The 17,714-nt window shown below is 33.5% G+C and overlaps 1 protein-coding gene across 1 annotated transcript; it reads left to right on the top strand.

Annotated features, from left to right (window-relative positions):
• The first annotated feature begins 8,248 nt into the window (after positions 1-8,248).
• Positions 8,249-11,685, top strand: LOC127076818 (sugar transport protein 13). Its single transcript, XM_051018609.1, has 5 exons — positions 8,249-8,511; positions 8,817-9,142; positions 9,749-9,873; positions 10,234-10,525; positions 10,722-11,685. Exons 1-5 carry the CDS (start codon positions 8,379-8,381, stop codon positions 11,409-11,411), a joined length of 1,566 nt encoding a protein of 521 aa, XP_050874566.1. The 5' UTR covers positions 8,249-8,378; the 3' UTR covers positions 11,412-11,685.
• The last annotated feature ends 6,029 nt before the right edge of the window (positions 11,686-17,714 follow it).

Here is a 17,714-nt window from a genome sequence, read left to right on the forward strand (position 1 = left end):
TAAATGAGATTTAGAAGCTCCTTTCATTACCTAATAGCAATATCAAAGACGATGGATAGCGAAAGGTGACTAACTCCTAATATAGAATTTTCTCATAATAATAATGATATAGTTAGGCAGCGTGTCTCGTTGTTGGAGTAGTAACAAAAATGCAAACATATGTGGATGAAAAGACTTTCGTTTGAAGGGAAATATATTTGAAAGGATGAATGAACTCATATTTAAAACGAAGATTGTTGATACTAAGGCTCAAAGGGGTTAACAGATACTCACTTATTCACAAAGTATACTATTTTTTGGTCAATTGGTTTTGCTCAAAATCAAACGAAATATCTTGATAATTTTAGTGCTTTCATACAAATCAACATGAATGCAAGATTAAACATAATTCAAACAAGTTAAAACAAGAATTGTTGGTCGCCTGTGCATATAGTAAACAATTCAAAGTTTCGTCACATTTGATTATTATCTAAAGTGATTCAAACATAAACATGTATAACAAAAGAATGAATGGCATGGAATTTGTATCTTGACAATGTAACTTCCTTTCAAACTTTTATCATTACCATGACATTTTCTTGTTGTTCCAATCAAACTTGAAACAATCACTCAGCGTTTCTTCAAGCCAATCAAAATCAAGCTTAAGAATAAACACAAAATTTTCTAAGTTCTAACAACTACAAACTACTAATCTACTAAACACATAATAACAAAGCTATAAAAACTTATAAACGTTGGGTTGTCTTCCAACAAGTGTTTATTTTACGTCGTTAGCTCGACGCCTTTATTTATTAGACGATCCTCCATGTTGCCTCTTCTGTGTGGCCGAAGATTTCCAGGATATATGGGTGTAATCAGTTCGATTTGGACCGATTTTTGGTCAAAAATCATCTGAACCAACATATCTTCATCGGTTTGGTTTGATTCGACTTTTAGTATTTTTTTCTAAATGGAACCAAACCAAACTAACTGTATTAGTTCGGTTTGGTTTATCAGTTTACAATACTTTTTTTTCTAAACATGTGTATTATTTTCTATCATGTTTTTTGGTCTATTTTATGCTTTTATTATTTTTTATTTTTTCAAATAATACATTTCATATAAAATATTTCATGCTTTACTTTTCAAACAACTTACAAGTTGTTCTTAATCCATATGAAGCATTGACAAAATTTTCACAACTCGTGAAATAAGTTCACTATCAAATACAAAAGTTGACACTTAGCATGAGAAGGTTGAGAATGAATTTTAAAGCTTAACAAATAAAACAACAATAAAAATAAAATGTTTCAATACACATAAATTAATATGTTTCACACCTCAAACACACATCAAAATTATTTTGTAACAAGACTAGAAGGAAATTTATTAAAGAAGAAATATAAAAGGTAAAAAATATGAAAACTAACGAAGAGAACTTGAACACGAATAAAGAAACCATAACCTATAAGAATGACAGTGGCGAGAGAAACAGTGGCGGCGGGCAGTCAGAGTAGCAGTTTGGTGAGATCAAATTTTTATGGCTTATGATTTCTATTTTTTATATTTGGAGTTTGGTTTTTGCTACCTATTTTGTTCAAAGAAATGAAGTGTAAAAAAGGATGGAGAAATGTTTGAACGATACAAAGTTTGAGCTTAATAATGAGTTAAATAAGAGATTGAGTAGGGATTTATAATCATCGGTTTGATTCACCGGTTCCTAAAAATTAAAACTGAGAACCGAATCAAACCACCTTGGTTTTAATTGATTTGCTTCGGTTTTTGAATCGAACGAAAAATAATCGGTTTTTTTCAATTTTTGATTTGATTTGGATTGTCAATTTAATTGGTTTTTTCTTATCCGCTTACACCCCTAGCAACAATCAACATATCATCAATATAAAGTAACAGGAAAAAAAATTCATTATCAAGGCTCCTCACATAAACACAATAATCATAATGACACCTTCTATAGCCAATTCAGAGCATGTATGAATCAAAGTGCTTCTACCACTGCCTTGGAGACTGCTTCAAGCCATACAAAGACCTTTTAAATTCGCAAATAAGGTTGCCATGTCCAGTATCACTGAATCCCTTTGCCTGGTCCATGTAGATTTACTCCTCTAGATTACCATGAAGGAAAGTTGTTTTACATCCATCTGCTCTAAATGCATATTCATGATGGCTTTCAGGGCCGATACTACTATGATAGAAGTGTGTCTAACAACCAGACTGAAAATCTCATCATAATCAATCCCCTTCTATTGTGAATACCCCTTTGTAACTAGGCGAGCCTTGAACATTTCCCCTTCTTTTTCTGTTACTGTTGGCTTTTTCTTATACACCCACTTACAACCAATATCTCTCTTTCCCTATGGTAGTTGAACAGGATCCCACGTCTAATTCTTTTGCAAGGAGCCAATCTCCTCCACCATAACACTCAACCACTTATATTTCTTCTGGCTAGCCATAGCCTCTCAAAAGGTAGAAGGGTCTCATGAACTGGTAAGAAGAGCATATGCTTCTAAGTCTTCAAACCCATATCTGATTGGAGGTATAATACCATGGAGCTCCCTATCACGCACAAGTGTATAGTTTTGTACTCCACCTGAATCTTGCATTCCACCTAGACCTGAGTCTGGTTCATCCTGTTGTTGGGCTATAATATGTCTTGGACTCACTTATGGCTCCTCAATGTCCACATTAATCTTGTCCTGGATAGAACTTTCTACATTAGTATCTAGAACAACTGTCACATCTGAGTGTTTTAACTTTGATTGCTCGTCAAATATAACATCCATGTTGATAACCTCATTTCTCTTAACCAGATCCCATAACTTGTACCCCTTCACATCTTTATTGTAGCCAATACATATGCATTGTTTTGACTTGGGGTCAAGTTTATACTAATCCTCAATGGGAATATGTATATATGTTGGACACTCAAAAATCCTCAAATTACTTAGATCAATGGGGTTACGGCTCCACACCTCCTCTGCAACTTTGCCATCCAATAAAGCATGTGGTGATATGATGATTAGATAACATGAAATATTTAGTGTTGCTCCCCAAAAACCTTTTGAAAGACCAGCATTCAGCCGAAGGTACCTTGCCATCTCCGTTAGAGTCGTATTCATCCTCTCTACAACACCATTCTGTTATGGTGTCTTCCTCACATAAAAGTGCCTCTAGATTCCATTCTCCTCATATAAATTCATGAACCTCTTGTTTTTGTATTCAATTCTATTATCATACCGCAAATACTTTATTGTTCTCCCTGTCTGGCTCTCAACCTCCTCCTTCCATAGTTTGAACTTGGAAAATACCTCAGATTTATATTTCAAGAAACAAAACCAGACCTCATGAGAAAAATCATCAATGAATGTCACAAAGTACTTGGAACCTCCAATGGAGGGATCTTTTGTAGGCCCCCAGACATTAGAATGGATATAGTCTAAGATTCCATTGGACTTGTATTACATAGTCTTGAAACGAACTCTACATTGTTTCCCAAGAACGCAATACTTGCACAATCCAATTGTGAAACTACGAACACCCTTCAACAAATTCCTCTTACGTAGTTCCATCATCCCACGTTCACTGAGATGACCCAAGCGCATGTGCCACAGTTTGGTTGCATCATTATTAGTTTCAACAGATGTTACATCACCTATAACTGTGCCCCCTAACAACTTATAAATGTGTCATGCAGTTCTCCTTGCCGTCATCACTGTCATTGCACGCTTGATAAGCCTCATGATGTCTATATCTCCATTTTACCGGAATGAATAACCATTTGCTTGAAGAGTAGTACTTAGAGAAAATAAATTATTCCTCAATTCTGGAATATAACGCACCTCACTCAACATACGCACACCACCATCATCTAAAGAAATTTTAATATTCCCCTTTCCAGTGATGGTACAAGTTTTATCATCACCTAAATAGACAAAACCAAAATCATCTAATTTAAAAGAGTTAAACCATTCCCGGTGCGGTGTCATATGGTAGGAGCACCCTAAATCAAGAATCCATGCATCAATGCACTTTGTAGATGAAACGTAAAGCAAATCCTCTTCAGTACATAAGCCATCAAATTTAATTACATTTGTTGAACTATTGTTTCCTGACTTGTCTGGATATTCCCTCTTTCAATGGCCAATTTTCTTGCAACCATAATATTATGTTGTTTTTATGTCCTTGAACTTGAACCTCTTTTTCTTTCGTAAAGAGCATAGGAAATAATGCTTTTATACTCATCGTCAACTTTCACACCAAGCCGTGTCAAATCAGCGAGGATGTTGTTGAAAATGTTGTCATGAGCCTGCAAATTGCCTCCTTCCTGCATCTTCAGGCTATAGAGATGTTGTTTTGTGAATAATTTGTTCATGAGCGTCTTGGACATGTACTAATTTTCAAATTTTTCTCAGTCATCCTTCGGAGTTGTGAGGTCCAGGATATGATTCATCACGTCATCAGAAACACAAAGTCTTATCAAACATGTTGTCTTCTGCTTCATCTTGTTCCAATTAATGGGTGTGATGTATGTTGGTTTCTCATCACGAAGCGCCTTCTGTAAACCTTGTTGAGCCAACAAATCCTTAATCCTCCTTTTCCAAAAACCGAACTTACCCATTTCGTCGAACCGGGTCCTTTCGAATTTTGCACCTCTAAGATTAAGCATCATCTGATATCAATTGTTAGAACAGAAACATGAATACATATCAGAGTAAAGAGAAACACACAAAAGCTTTATTCACGCAGTTCAGCCAAATTTTCTACGTCTGCGACTATCTAGTAGCTATAGTTCCTTTTGTTTATGTCTTGCAAATTGCATATAGATTACAGTGTTACAAGCCATATATATAATACAAAATTTTAGTTTAACTAAAATCTTAATCCTAGTTTCCCTCAACAAACAACTATCTCTACCCATAATTATCTCAACAATATGAGTTATTATTCTCTGAACAACCTATTGTTATCTCAACAACCCATAATTATCTCAACAATATGATTTATACTCTCAACAACTCATAGTTATCTTAACAACTCATAAATATCTTAACAATATGAGCCATATTCAACAATCTCCATATTGGCGAATATCAAACCCATATGAAGTTTTTTTGCATAACGATTCATCCTGGAAACTGAAGAGGTGCATCTCCTACTTAACATTGAGAAATATGTAATAAGTCCAAACAATGTTCGAATTTGTCACTGGTGATTGGCTTTGTCAACATATCAGTTGCATTCTCTAAAGTGTGAACCTTCTAAAATAATATTTGTCCAAACGCCAACAAATCCCTGATCATGTGGAACCTCACATCAATATGCTTGGCCCTAACATGATACACTTGATTGTTCGCCAAATAAATAGCACTCTGACTATCACAATGCAACTGAACACCATATTTCTCAACAATATGAGTTATCATCTCAACAACATATAGTTATCTCAACATCCCATAATTATCTCAACAATATGAGTTATACTATCAACAGGCCATAGTTATCTCAACAACTCATAATTATCTCAACGATATGAGCCACATTCAACAAAATTTATAACATTAACTGCAAGAGAATTAGGGGTGTTTGCGGTGCGGTTTAGGCAGTTTTAAAGTCAAAAATCATCCGAATCACAAGAGAAATAATGTGCGATTTGATTTTGTTCGGTTGACTTTTAGAAATAAAATCGAATCAAACCAAATCATGTCAATGCGATTTAGTTCGATTTGGTTGATTCGAGTTTTTACAAATTTTTAATTTAGCCATACATACACATATATAGGACAACATAATTTTGTGTTTAGACATGCATATATTATCAAACAACAACAAAACTTGTCATATTTGGATAACAACTTCTTATTTAATATATAAAAATAAAATTAGACAAAAGTGAAATAATTAACATAAAATAATATATGAAACAAAAAAAATAGAGGAGATGAGAGATTAGTGAGTATAAAAAAGAAAGAACATAAGAGATGATAAATTAAAGAAGAAGAGATGTGATCAAAATGAAATTGGAAGATAGAGCAGTAGCATAAAACTGATAAGATGAAAAAGTAGCATAAAAATGAGAAGATGAAAAAGAAAGAATATAATAAAGTAGTGATTAGTGAAGAAGAGGCGAGATATACCTAATAAAGAAGACGTGAAACTGCTTTGAGAGATCCTAAGTGTGAGGAAGAGAAAATTATTTGTAATAGTAAAACTATGACATTAATAGGTTTGAGTTTGTGTTAGATGTGGATTAAGTGAAATTTGAGTTGTAACATAATGCAGTTTGATTCAGTTTGTTTCGGTTTACAAAATAAAAACCGCAAATCGAATCGAAATGTGTAGTTTGGTTAAAAAATGACTCAAACACATCCAACCAAATACAATTTTTTACAGTTTTCAATTTAGTTCGATCCAATTTGCAGTTTTCTATTGAGCTGATTCGATTTTAAACACTAATGCAATTCTTATATTTTTAATAATCATTATCTGAGTATATATATATATATATATATATATATATATATATATATATATATATATATATATATATATATATTATACATGAATTTTAATGATTAATTCAAAAAACCTTGATTTTACACAAGGTTAAATCATGGGTAAATTTATTAAAATCCCTACTATCAAGTTTTTCTAATTAAAACCCTTTCTTTTCTAATGTACAAACTTTACTAGAAAAAACTTATCTTTAACCATGACTAAATTGTGAGTAAAGTTTGAAAATTGCAAATACTGTTAAGGTAAATTATCAAGATAATTCTATAAAATTGTCTATGTAATCTAATCATTTTTTTAATCTTTCCGGTAAAAAACACAAACTACAGATGTTATGAATAAAATCTCTCAAAAATGATAAAATCAATAAAATATTTAAAAAGTTGAATATACAACTTTTAAATTAATATTTTTTTATTAAATTATCGATTTTACTCTAATTTTAAATTTTAAATTTCACATAATATTACTTAATTGTAAACTATCAATAAAATTTATAAAAACATTTCAACATCTATAATTTTTCAATTCTTTTATGTAAAAACCACAAACTCCATTTGTTATAGATAAGATCTCTCAAAGATAATAAAAACGATAAAATATTTAAAAAGTTAAATACATAACTTTTAAGTTAACATTTTTCTATTTAATTAATTCTGAATTTACTCTAATTTAAAATGTAAAATTCACATACTATTGCTTAATTGTGAACTATTAAGTTAATTTTATAAATATTTTTAATTATGTTTTAATTTCTTTCCGCGGCAGATAAACTCTATCAAAATAACGAAATCAATAAAATATTTAAAAAATTGAGTACACAATTTTTTAATTAATATTTTTCTATTTAATTATTGATTGTACTCTAATTTAAAAAGTAAATTTTCACACTTAAGGGTAAACTATCAAGACAATCTTAAAATTGTTTTTATTATTTAATTATAATTTTTTATTTTCAGTTAAAAGTTTAATGGCCATGTAGCTGTTTAAAAATATTTATAAGATCATTTAATAAAAAAATATTAATTTATCAAATCATCCAATTTGTTTTATAGCATTATAGAATGAATGTATATCATTTATTGAATGACGTGTACAAAATTCATTTCCGATTTTCTCTTATCTAAAAGCCACAAAGTACATACATAATCTCTCAAAAATTATAAAATCATTAAAACTATATAAAAATAAAAAACAATATACATATATGGATAAAATTGATAAAATATTTACAAAGTTAAATATACAATTTTTTAAAGTATTTTATTTATTTAAATCTCAATTTTAATCTAATATAAAAACTAAAATCTCACACAATTACCGCTTAATTGTAAACTATAAGATAATGGAACAAAATAGTTTCCATTATTCAATTATAAAATGGAAAAAATCCCTAAAAGATAAATGAATAAAATATTTATCATTAAGCAAAATAAAGTAAAATCAGTTACTAACGGCAAGGAATCCATTTTCCATTATTACCATATATTAATATTATTAATTTAAATACAAAACAAGAAGCATTTAATAAAGAATATTTATATTTTTTTTTCTTATAAATTGATTCACAAAGCCGTCAAAGAAGAAAAAACAATAAAGCAAATATATTTCAAAACTAAATATAGAAATTAAAAAATAACAAAAAAAATGAAAAGCAACGTGGTGCCATATGATTGGTGACTGTAAATACATGCACATGATGAACAATATCATAGTCAAACCTAAACACATCACATACACTTATCCAAACTTTATAAATACACCTTCATTCTTCAAACTTTCTTCACTCCTATTTCTCTATTCTTTTTCTCACTCCACCATTGCATGTGGATTGTGATATACAACTAAGATCAATTTAGATTTTTCAAGCTATGGCCGGAGGAGGTTTCGCCACCAGTGCAGGCGGCGGCGAGTTCGAAGCCAAGATAACTCCGATCGTTATTATTTCATGTATCATGGCTGCCACCGGGGGTCTCATGTTCGGTTACGACGTCGGTGTTTCAGGTTTTTTCTTAATCCTTTATTATTATTTTTTTCAGTGGTTGATTTCATAATTATTTATTTTCTACGCAAAAAAACGGTTAGTTCCTGAAGCACCGTCTAAGGGTATTTTCGAGATTTCATCTGCTTACTCCGTGAAGTTCAATTTTCAAACGCCATTCTTTCTCACCAAACCAAACTCACCCATAAAAATATTTTTTTATTGAATTTTTTAATTATTATGTTTTTATTTATTGCTGTATATTTTTTTCTATTTTTTTATAAAATCAATATAATTAATATAATTGATTTTTTTTTTGTGATGATAGGTGGTGTGACATCTATGCCACCATTTTTGAAGAAATTCTTCCCTGCTGTATACAAAAAGACAGTGTTGGAGAAAGAGATTAACAGTAACTACTGCAAATATGACAACCAGGGACTTCAACTTTTTACATCGTCTCTGTATTTAGCCGGTTTAACATCAACTTTCTTTGCTTCCTATACAACTAGGACTTTGGGAAGAAGACTCACCATGTTGATTGCTGGTATTTTCTTCATTGCTGGAGTTATCTTCAATGCTGCTGCTCAAAATCTTGCCATGCTTATCGTTGGGAGAATCTTACTTGGTTGTGGTGTTGGTTTTGCTAATCAGGTTTCACCCTTTTTTTTTTCTCTTAAAATCTTAATTAATATCAATTATGACAGAGATTAATTAGAGAAAATATTGCCGACACATAATATGAAAAAATGCATATTAAATATTTTTACTTTATTGTATGATAAAATGATAAAAGTCCATAATGTTTGGCTTTGGCACTTCCAAAGTCTTTCTTTGTCATCTATTTTCCAAATATCTATGATACTTTGATAGAGACACTTTTGTTTTTTTTAATCTAGTTTTTTATGATTATTTTAGATTCTCTTTCTGACAATGAAAGAGATATTCTGAATCAGAACTCAATTTCTTTGAATCTTCCAAATTCTGAGATCTGTTTTTCTTATTTGAAATTATATTTGACTAGTCTTAAAGTTTTTTTACTTTAGAATATAGGAGTTCTGTATTTTTGTACCATCACATTCACTGGTGTTGTGTGGACCTTAATTTTGATTCTTTCGAACACAACAACTAATACAGCTATGAATTAATTTTATAGTTAATAAGTTTATGAATGATGACATCATGATTCATTAAAACCACTTCATTTTGTGATTTCATGTATCACTAAATATTATTTTATTTATTTATTTTTTATTACAGGCTGTGCCAGTGTTTCTTTCTGAAATTGCTCCTTCAAGAATACGTGGTGCTTTGAATATACTTTTCCAACTTAATGTCACTATTGGCATTTTGTTTGCTAATCTTGTTAATTATGGCACCAACAAGTAAGTACTATGTTATATGCTGTTTCACTTTTAAGTATTTATTTCAATGAAAACGATTAAGATGATTTATGAGTAATTAATCACAAGTCATTGTCACATTTACCAATTTTCTTTTTGGCTATTTCTATGACTTTTATCACCACAAATTATAAAAAAAGTCTAACACGTGTTTGTTAATTTCTTTGAAATATGTTAGTATCAGATAAAAACATGACAAGTGTATATATTAATCCATTTTTTTAATCTACTTGCGTCAAGTTTGGTGGATTTCACTTCATTCAAACGTGGATTAATCATGTTCTCATAGAAAAAGCGTTGTGAAAAGAATGTTTTTAATATCATTTGCATTTGACAATACAGAATCGAAGGTGGTTGGGGATGGAGACTATCTCTTGGTTTGGCCGGGATCCCGGCGCTTCTCCTGACGGTTGGCGCCCTCTTGGTTGTAGACACTCCCAACAGTCTCATTGAGCGCGGTCGCTTGGATGAAGGAAAAGCTGTACTCAAAAAGATTCGTGGTACTGATAATGTTGAACCAGAGTTCTTAGAACTTGTCGAGGCAAGTCGCGTTGCTAAAGAGGTTAAACACCCTTTTAGGAACCTTCTCAAGCGCAGGAACCGTCCTCAACTCGTCATTTCTATCGCCTTGCAAGTAAGTACTATATATGATCACGTTCTGTCGTATTGAAAACAATGTTGTTATCAGATAGCACAAAACAATGAAAATTTGCTCTATAGCGCCAGAATAGTTGCTATCTGTATGGCAGAATAATATCTGTTTGTTGGTATAGCGCTGTTATAGCTGCTATTTAACACTGCTAATTCATTTTTGTTGCTTTAAAAAATAGATATTCCAACAATTCACTGGCATCAACGCGATCATGTTTTACGCGCCGGTGTTATTCAACACGTTAGGATTTAAGAATGATGCTTCACTCTATTCCGCTGTGATAACCGGAGCTGTCAACGTGCTCTCTACAATTGTGTCTATTTACACGGTCGACAAACTTGGTCGTCGCATGTTGTTATTAGAAGCCGGTGTGCAAATGTTCTTCTCTCAATTGATCATTGCAATCCTTCTTGGAATCAAAGTAACAGATCATTCCTCGGATCTTTCAAAAGGCTATGCAATCTTTGTTGTCATCATGGTATGCACATTTGTGTCTGCTTTTGCTTGGTCTTGGGGTCCACTTGGTTGGCTTATACCAAGTGAGACATTTCCATTGGAGACACGTTCGGCTGGACAAAGTGTAACTGTTTGTGTCAACTTGCTTTTCACCTTTGTAATTGCTCAAGCTTTTCTGTCCATGTTGTGCCATTTCAAGTTTGGCATATTCTTGTTCTTCTCTAGCTGGGTTTTGGTTATGTCTGCTTTTGTGTTTTTCTTGGTGCCTGAGACGAAGAACATACCAATTGAAGAAATGACAGAGAGAGTGTGGAAGCAGCATTGGTTTTGGAAGAAGTTTATTGAAGATGATTATGATAATGTGGATTATCCTAAGAAGAATAAAAGTAATGGATATGATTCTCAGTTGTAAATGGATGGGATCAGGAAAATAACAAATGAGTATTTTTAGTCTCTATAGAATACTTATACTTATTTTAAGTCAGACATTGTAATCAGAAATCAAATATCCTGTTTTGTAAGCATAATAAGCTATATCCAGGAATCCTCTGTTAGTTTTTTTTTTGTGAAAAGTTTGTTCAAAAATTTTGTGTATGGAAGAAATAATATGGATTCTTTTGCTGCTTACAGAAGGCTATAATGTGTGGTTTATGTTGTATGAATCTATGCTATATTTTGTTGTTTTACTTTGGATACTTGGTTTTTGTTCGTGTGAACCAACAAACTATTCTCGTGATGTAGTTTTATCTAATTCAATTTGGAGAAAAAAAAATTTAATCAAAACTTGAAATTAAAGATAAAAATCTGCAAGACCAATCTATATTATATATTTATCAAAATGGGAAAAGTAATACATGGAGGGAAAAAAAACTTCCGACTCTAACAAAAACAGAAATAATGGAGACCTATGTAAAGTCTTTTTTTTTAATGGCAAATTTATTTATATAGGTACAGAAAAAGAGAGAGGAAGTGTACAAATAGAACATGAAACATGAAAACAAAAAGAACCAAAGAGTAATAGAAGTACTCAAGAAACACTTGAGTCAATAGAAGAAAAAATCACTGGAAAAAAACCCACGGGTCCAAACAACAACCTCATCAACCCCACCAAAATCAATCAAATATCCCGAGCAATATGAAAAAGCACAGAGAATCCCTTAGAAGAAACAAGCCGAGGGAAGACAAAGATAAGAGGCGGTCGGTCAAATAATACGTCATTATAAGTCTAAGCTCAAGACGGGTTCTACTTCCAGTCCCAAAGAGAGAGTTTGCTCCCTGGCGAACAAGTGATTGATCGATAAACTTTTCCTGTAAAAAATAATTTTATTACACATATTTCAAATAGTGCAGACCTTTGCATGCTAGATCACGGCTAGACCTAAATCTACCCATTTACATCTACCTAATCCCTGAAACACCTCAAACAACTCTAAGATCGACGGCGAATAATCATATACCACACAAAAGATGTGACATAACAAACAACGCACCCCACCCCATTGCCTTCCCAAATAATACCAAGATTGACCATGATAGGCAGCCTATCTTGCAAAAGCAGACAAGAAAAAATAACAATTTTAGAAGGTGTCTAAAATTTCCAACAACTAGAAATCCTCTGGATAACTCGATCATGCCAACTCTCTTCTCCCGTCACAGAAGAGGATATAAATCATAAACTAAGAACCCATCTTTGGGATTTAGTGTCCACACCCAAATATCATTCTTATCTTGTTTAACCATCTCATCCATAGAACTAATTAGACCACCCATAAGGTCTTCCTTCCGAACAAGCAAACTCCTCGTGGACCTAAACTCCTAATTACACCCACCAAATGCCCCATTTTACCCACCTCTTGTGTCTTTTGCTCATAAATAAGGAACAACCTCTTAAAAGTCACGTATATCCGATACGACCCTAGCCACACATCATGCTAGACTTAGATATTTAACTTGTTCTGGATCTGCTTATAAATAAAGAACCCAAACCAACATGACGGCTCTGCACCATTGGAGCCAAGGAAATAGACATCCCTCAACCAGGGAGAGGCCCTTCCGAGATTCTATTCACATCCCCCTTAGAGGGATTTCACCACCAAGGACCCATACCTCTAAGAAATAATCTCCTTCGACAAGTCAAACTCGACTTCAAGGAGTTTCTAACGTCACTTGCTAAGAAGGGCCAAATTAACCTACCTTAAATCCTTAACACCTAATCCTCCCAAAATATTAGCTTTACACATATCCTCTCACTTGAACCACACAATCTTGTTCCCACCCTTGGAATCCCCCCAAAGAAAACGTCTCTACAGCCAACCAACTTCTTCCAAATTGATAAAGGTATCTTCATAAAAGAGAGAGAGAAAATGGGGATGGAGCTTAGAATCAAATTCAAGAGAATCACGTTCCCCCAAAGCTCACAAACCTATTATTCCAAGAAGAAAACCTCTTAGTAACCAACTTGACCAGAGGATCTCAAGTACCCCCCTTCCTAGGACTAACACCCACCAGAAACCCTAAGTACTTAAAAGGGGACTTCTCAATTTTACAGTGCAGAAATCTCCCCCGAAAAAACCAAAATGGATTCCCTACATTCACTCCAAAAATAGCGCTCTTAGAAAATTTCACTTTGAGCTGTGAAGCCAAATCAAAGTTCCTAATATTAGCCTTAATAGTCCATAGATTATCCACAGACGATTTCTCAAAAAGAACTGTGTCGTCTGCATATTGAAGGTGAAATACCACTAATCTAGTCGGACCCACTTTGAACCCAGAGAAAATACCTAAATCACCATATTGGTAGTATTGTTGAGGCCCTCCGCCATAAGGAGGAATAGAAAAGGGATCAAAGGATCACCTTTCTTAAGCCCTCTATGAATATTGATATCCTCAGTACGACAACCATACACCAAAACAGACAAACTCCTTAAAGAAAACTCATTCCTTAATCTAGGTCATCCATTTTCTCTTAAAACCAAATCTCCTCAATATGTAATACAGAAAATACAAGCTAATAGAGTCACATGCCTTCTTAAAATCCACGTTAAAGATAAAAGGTCTTACTTACAGACCTTGGCAAGATTAACCACCTCATTCAGAGCCACCACCATGTCTTCCAACAACCTCCCCTTAACAAAATCATATTACTCTAGTGCAATTAACTTCCTTATCACCTTTGCCAACCTAGCATCTAAAACTTTGGGTACCAACTTATACAAAGATCCCATAAGCAAAATAGGTATAAACTTTGTCAACTTCATAAGGAACTCCACCTTTGAAATCAAGCAACAAAGAATGAAGAAAGACTCCTAGAGAGAATCTCATTTTCAAAAAAAACTTATTAAAGATATACACCTCATCTTTGATAAGAGCGTAAAAATTCGTATAATACTAAAAATTAAACCCACCTGGTAGAAAGAGAACTTGCTTCCTCTTCTAAAAGACTTGAGAAAGGGACCACATCAAGATAGGGTCTGAACTGAACTCCCTCCCATAAAATATTTGAAAAGAACTTGGTAACTTCTGCTCGAATCACATTTATCTTCTTTAACAAACCATCATCCACCTTAATAGCCAACTGGCTAACCTGGAGCGCTGAAAGATAACATAATCATGACACTTTAGAAACTCTCTTAACTTTTGAGATGTTTGAGTCTTATCTGCTAACTCCTCTACCAAATATCAATCTTATCAATATACCTCTTAATCTTAAAATCTAAAGATACATGCCCCTCTTTATTCCACACCTTAAGTCGGGTTTTGAGAGCTTTAAGATTAACCCTAAGGATGCAAGCCATCCACCATTCACTTGGAGAACCAACTCAGGAGTCCCTAACCACATCCACAATGCTAGTATTTCCCAACCAAAAATTATTGAACCAAAAAAGCTTAGGTCCTAAAAGTTGAGAGGAGTACCTAAGAACTAAAGGACAATGTTCAGAAACATCTCTAAGGAGGGCATGAACATCCCTGGCCCCACTCATCCTTGCAATAAGTTGACACCAAGACTTAATCCAACTCACTCATAGACACCTTATTCGAGTGGTACCAGGTGAACCTTCTACCCAATATGGGCAAATCGACTAACATCTTCTACTCAATAAACACCTCAAACTCAAAGTTATTAGCCAACCTCGACATCCGAGAGCTTACTAAAACCCTCTTCTCTCACTAGAACTAAGAACCGAATTGAAGTCACCCAAAACATGCAAGCTCGACCCCTGAAATATATTCATGGTCTGACCCACATAACTCTTTTATCATCTTGAAAGCACCTGAAATACACATCAACGACTAAACACTTCTTAAAGTGGACTCCCCACTCTAAACGAATACGAAGGTACCCTGGTCCGGAGAACGAAAACAAAGCTTTGTCTTTCACTCTATACCAAATAGAGAGCAACCCCCCAATATTCCTTATGGAAGTAATAAAACTCCAACTATATAAAGAATTCATTTAGAGAGATTGACAAAATCCATCCTCCATCTCCCTAATTTAACCTCTTGAATATCTAAGAAATCTAATTGGTTAAAATGAATAAGCTCCACCTTTTTCCTTTTTCTAATACTCCCTCCTAGACCCCTAACATTGAAGGACCATATGATCATTGAAAACCTAATGACTCCTTACCAAACTTCGCCAACACATATCTCTCTTCCAACTGAACTGTCCTAAACACTTCGGACAAATCATCTCTCATAAAAGAGAAGTCAATCCCCCTAAACCTAGCCAAAATATGAGATGCATCAACCTTAATTGAACTAAAACTTGAATAAAATTATTCACTCAACATTATAGAATGTACTAGCAAATTGTAGGGTGCTGACGGGCGTTACCACCGTAATGGGTAACTTGTCATGATGCTCAGGCTTGTGCTTTAAGTTGGTCGTCAGCGGAACGACGGTATGGATGTTTGGGGTCAGTGACGGGCGTCACTACTGTGATGGATAACTCGTCATGGGTCTGCAGTGAGCGTAGATACTTGTTTTGATGATGATAAAGTGCAGATTTTGAGTTTTTAACTTTGTAGATGTTTTACGCACTGTTATGTTATGTTAGTTATTGTTTTAAATTATGGTTGATATGACTTAATAATTAAACACGAATTTAATCGAATTTGTGAATTAATTGATGAATGATGGAGATGTGTATTAATTATGATGATGATGATGGTGTTGTGATGAATTATGTGAATTATGATGATGATATGTTGTTGTATGAGCATGAATTATGTTATTTAATTGTGAGTTGTTATTGTGAATGATAGTTTGGGAGGGAAACTTTAAACATTATGTTGTTGTTGATTGACGTGTTGTGACATGCATTCATTATGTCATTGTTGTTGATGAAATATGCAAGTTGTAATTCGAGCAGGGTGGATTGGTGACTTATCCTGAATCCGAGCAGGGTGGATTTGAGGTTCGAGCAGGGTGAACCTGGTTTCTGAGTGAACCAATTGATGAAGATATGGTACCACATACATATGAGTCTAGTTGAAGTTGAGACTCTCATTGCATAATTAAATGATAAACATGTGATTGTTATATATGTTGATGGATTAGGTATGAGAATGATGTTGTTTGATTGTTGATTGTGTAGATGTTTGAATTCTACCTTACAGTTTATACCGTTAATTTATTGATGTGAATTATCACCTCTTTTGCTTTGACGTTGTCCACCATAGACATCTGGAAGATATTCAGGATTATAAGTTACTGATGTGAGTGGGAAGTAGCTCTTGGAGTTATTTTCATTAGTTATCGTTTTTATTATTAGTCGGCATGCTCTGATTCTATAACAATGGGGGTGAATGATGTTTTTGTTTATTATGTTTGGTGTTGATGTGTTTATTTTGCCGAAGTTTAACAACTGTTATGTTGAGATGTTTTTTTGAAGTTGTCGAGAGTTGGATATTGAATTTCCTCTTTTTTTTATTACTGTGATTAATATGATTTTGCTGCGATGATATCCTAAGTGAAGGTGAACATGCGATGACAAGTGTTGTATGTTGTTTATTTTTCCGCTGCATGTTTTCTAAATGTCCAAGTGATGTTGAAGGATTTCCGTTTGTGACACCATAAATTGTCGAGTAATTCTTTAATTGTGAGTACCAGGGTTTAGGGTGTTATACATCTCCAGATTATCCTGTTAGTATGAACTTTAACACTGTTTTTCTGTTATTGGTGGTAATAGATATGATGCACTCGAATATGCTTCCTAAAACTATTGTGAGTGTGGATGTTAAATCGGTCGAAGTGAAGCATAATGTTAAACCGTATGAAGTGAATGATGATGATCAACCGGATGAAGGGAATGATGATGTTAAACCGGATGCTCGACCCATAGTTGTCGAGGTAGATGTTCGTGCACAATTTACAAATAAATAAGTGTTTATTATTCGTGAACATATTCTACAATGGATTTGTAGGGAGGTCAGAAAATTGGGGTTTAGCGTTGTAATTGGAAGGACCGACAATGTTTCGAATAGAAGAGAAGCATTTGTAACAATGAAATGCAAAAGAAGTGGCACACACCAACCAAATGTTAGGCAGTTGAAACGAGATGGCACCCGATCGAAGAAATGTGAATGTTCGTGTAAATTGCACGGATACCGTATGACGGATGAGACATGAAAATTTAGTGTGATTTTTGGTATACATAATCATGCCTTGCATGATAAGCTAGTCGGTCATCCCATTGTATATCGCCTTGTGTCAG

Source organism: Lathyrus oleraceus, chromosome 4 (assembly GCF_024323335.1).
Source record: "Lathyrus oleraceus cultivar Zhongwan6 chromosome 4, CAAS_Psat_ZW6_1.0, whole genome shotgun sequence".
Taxonomy (NCBI): Eukaryota; Viridiplantae; Streptophyta; class Magnoliopsida; order Fabales; family Fabaceae; genus Lathyrus; species Lathyrus oleraceus.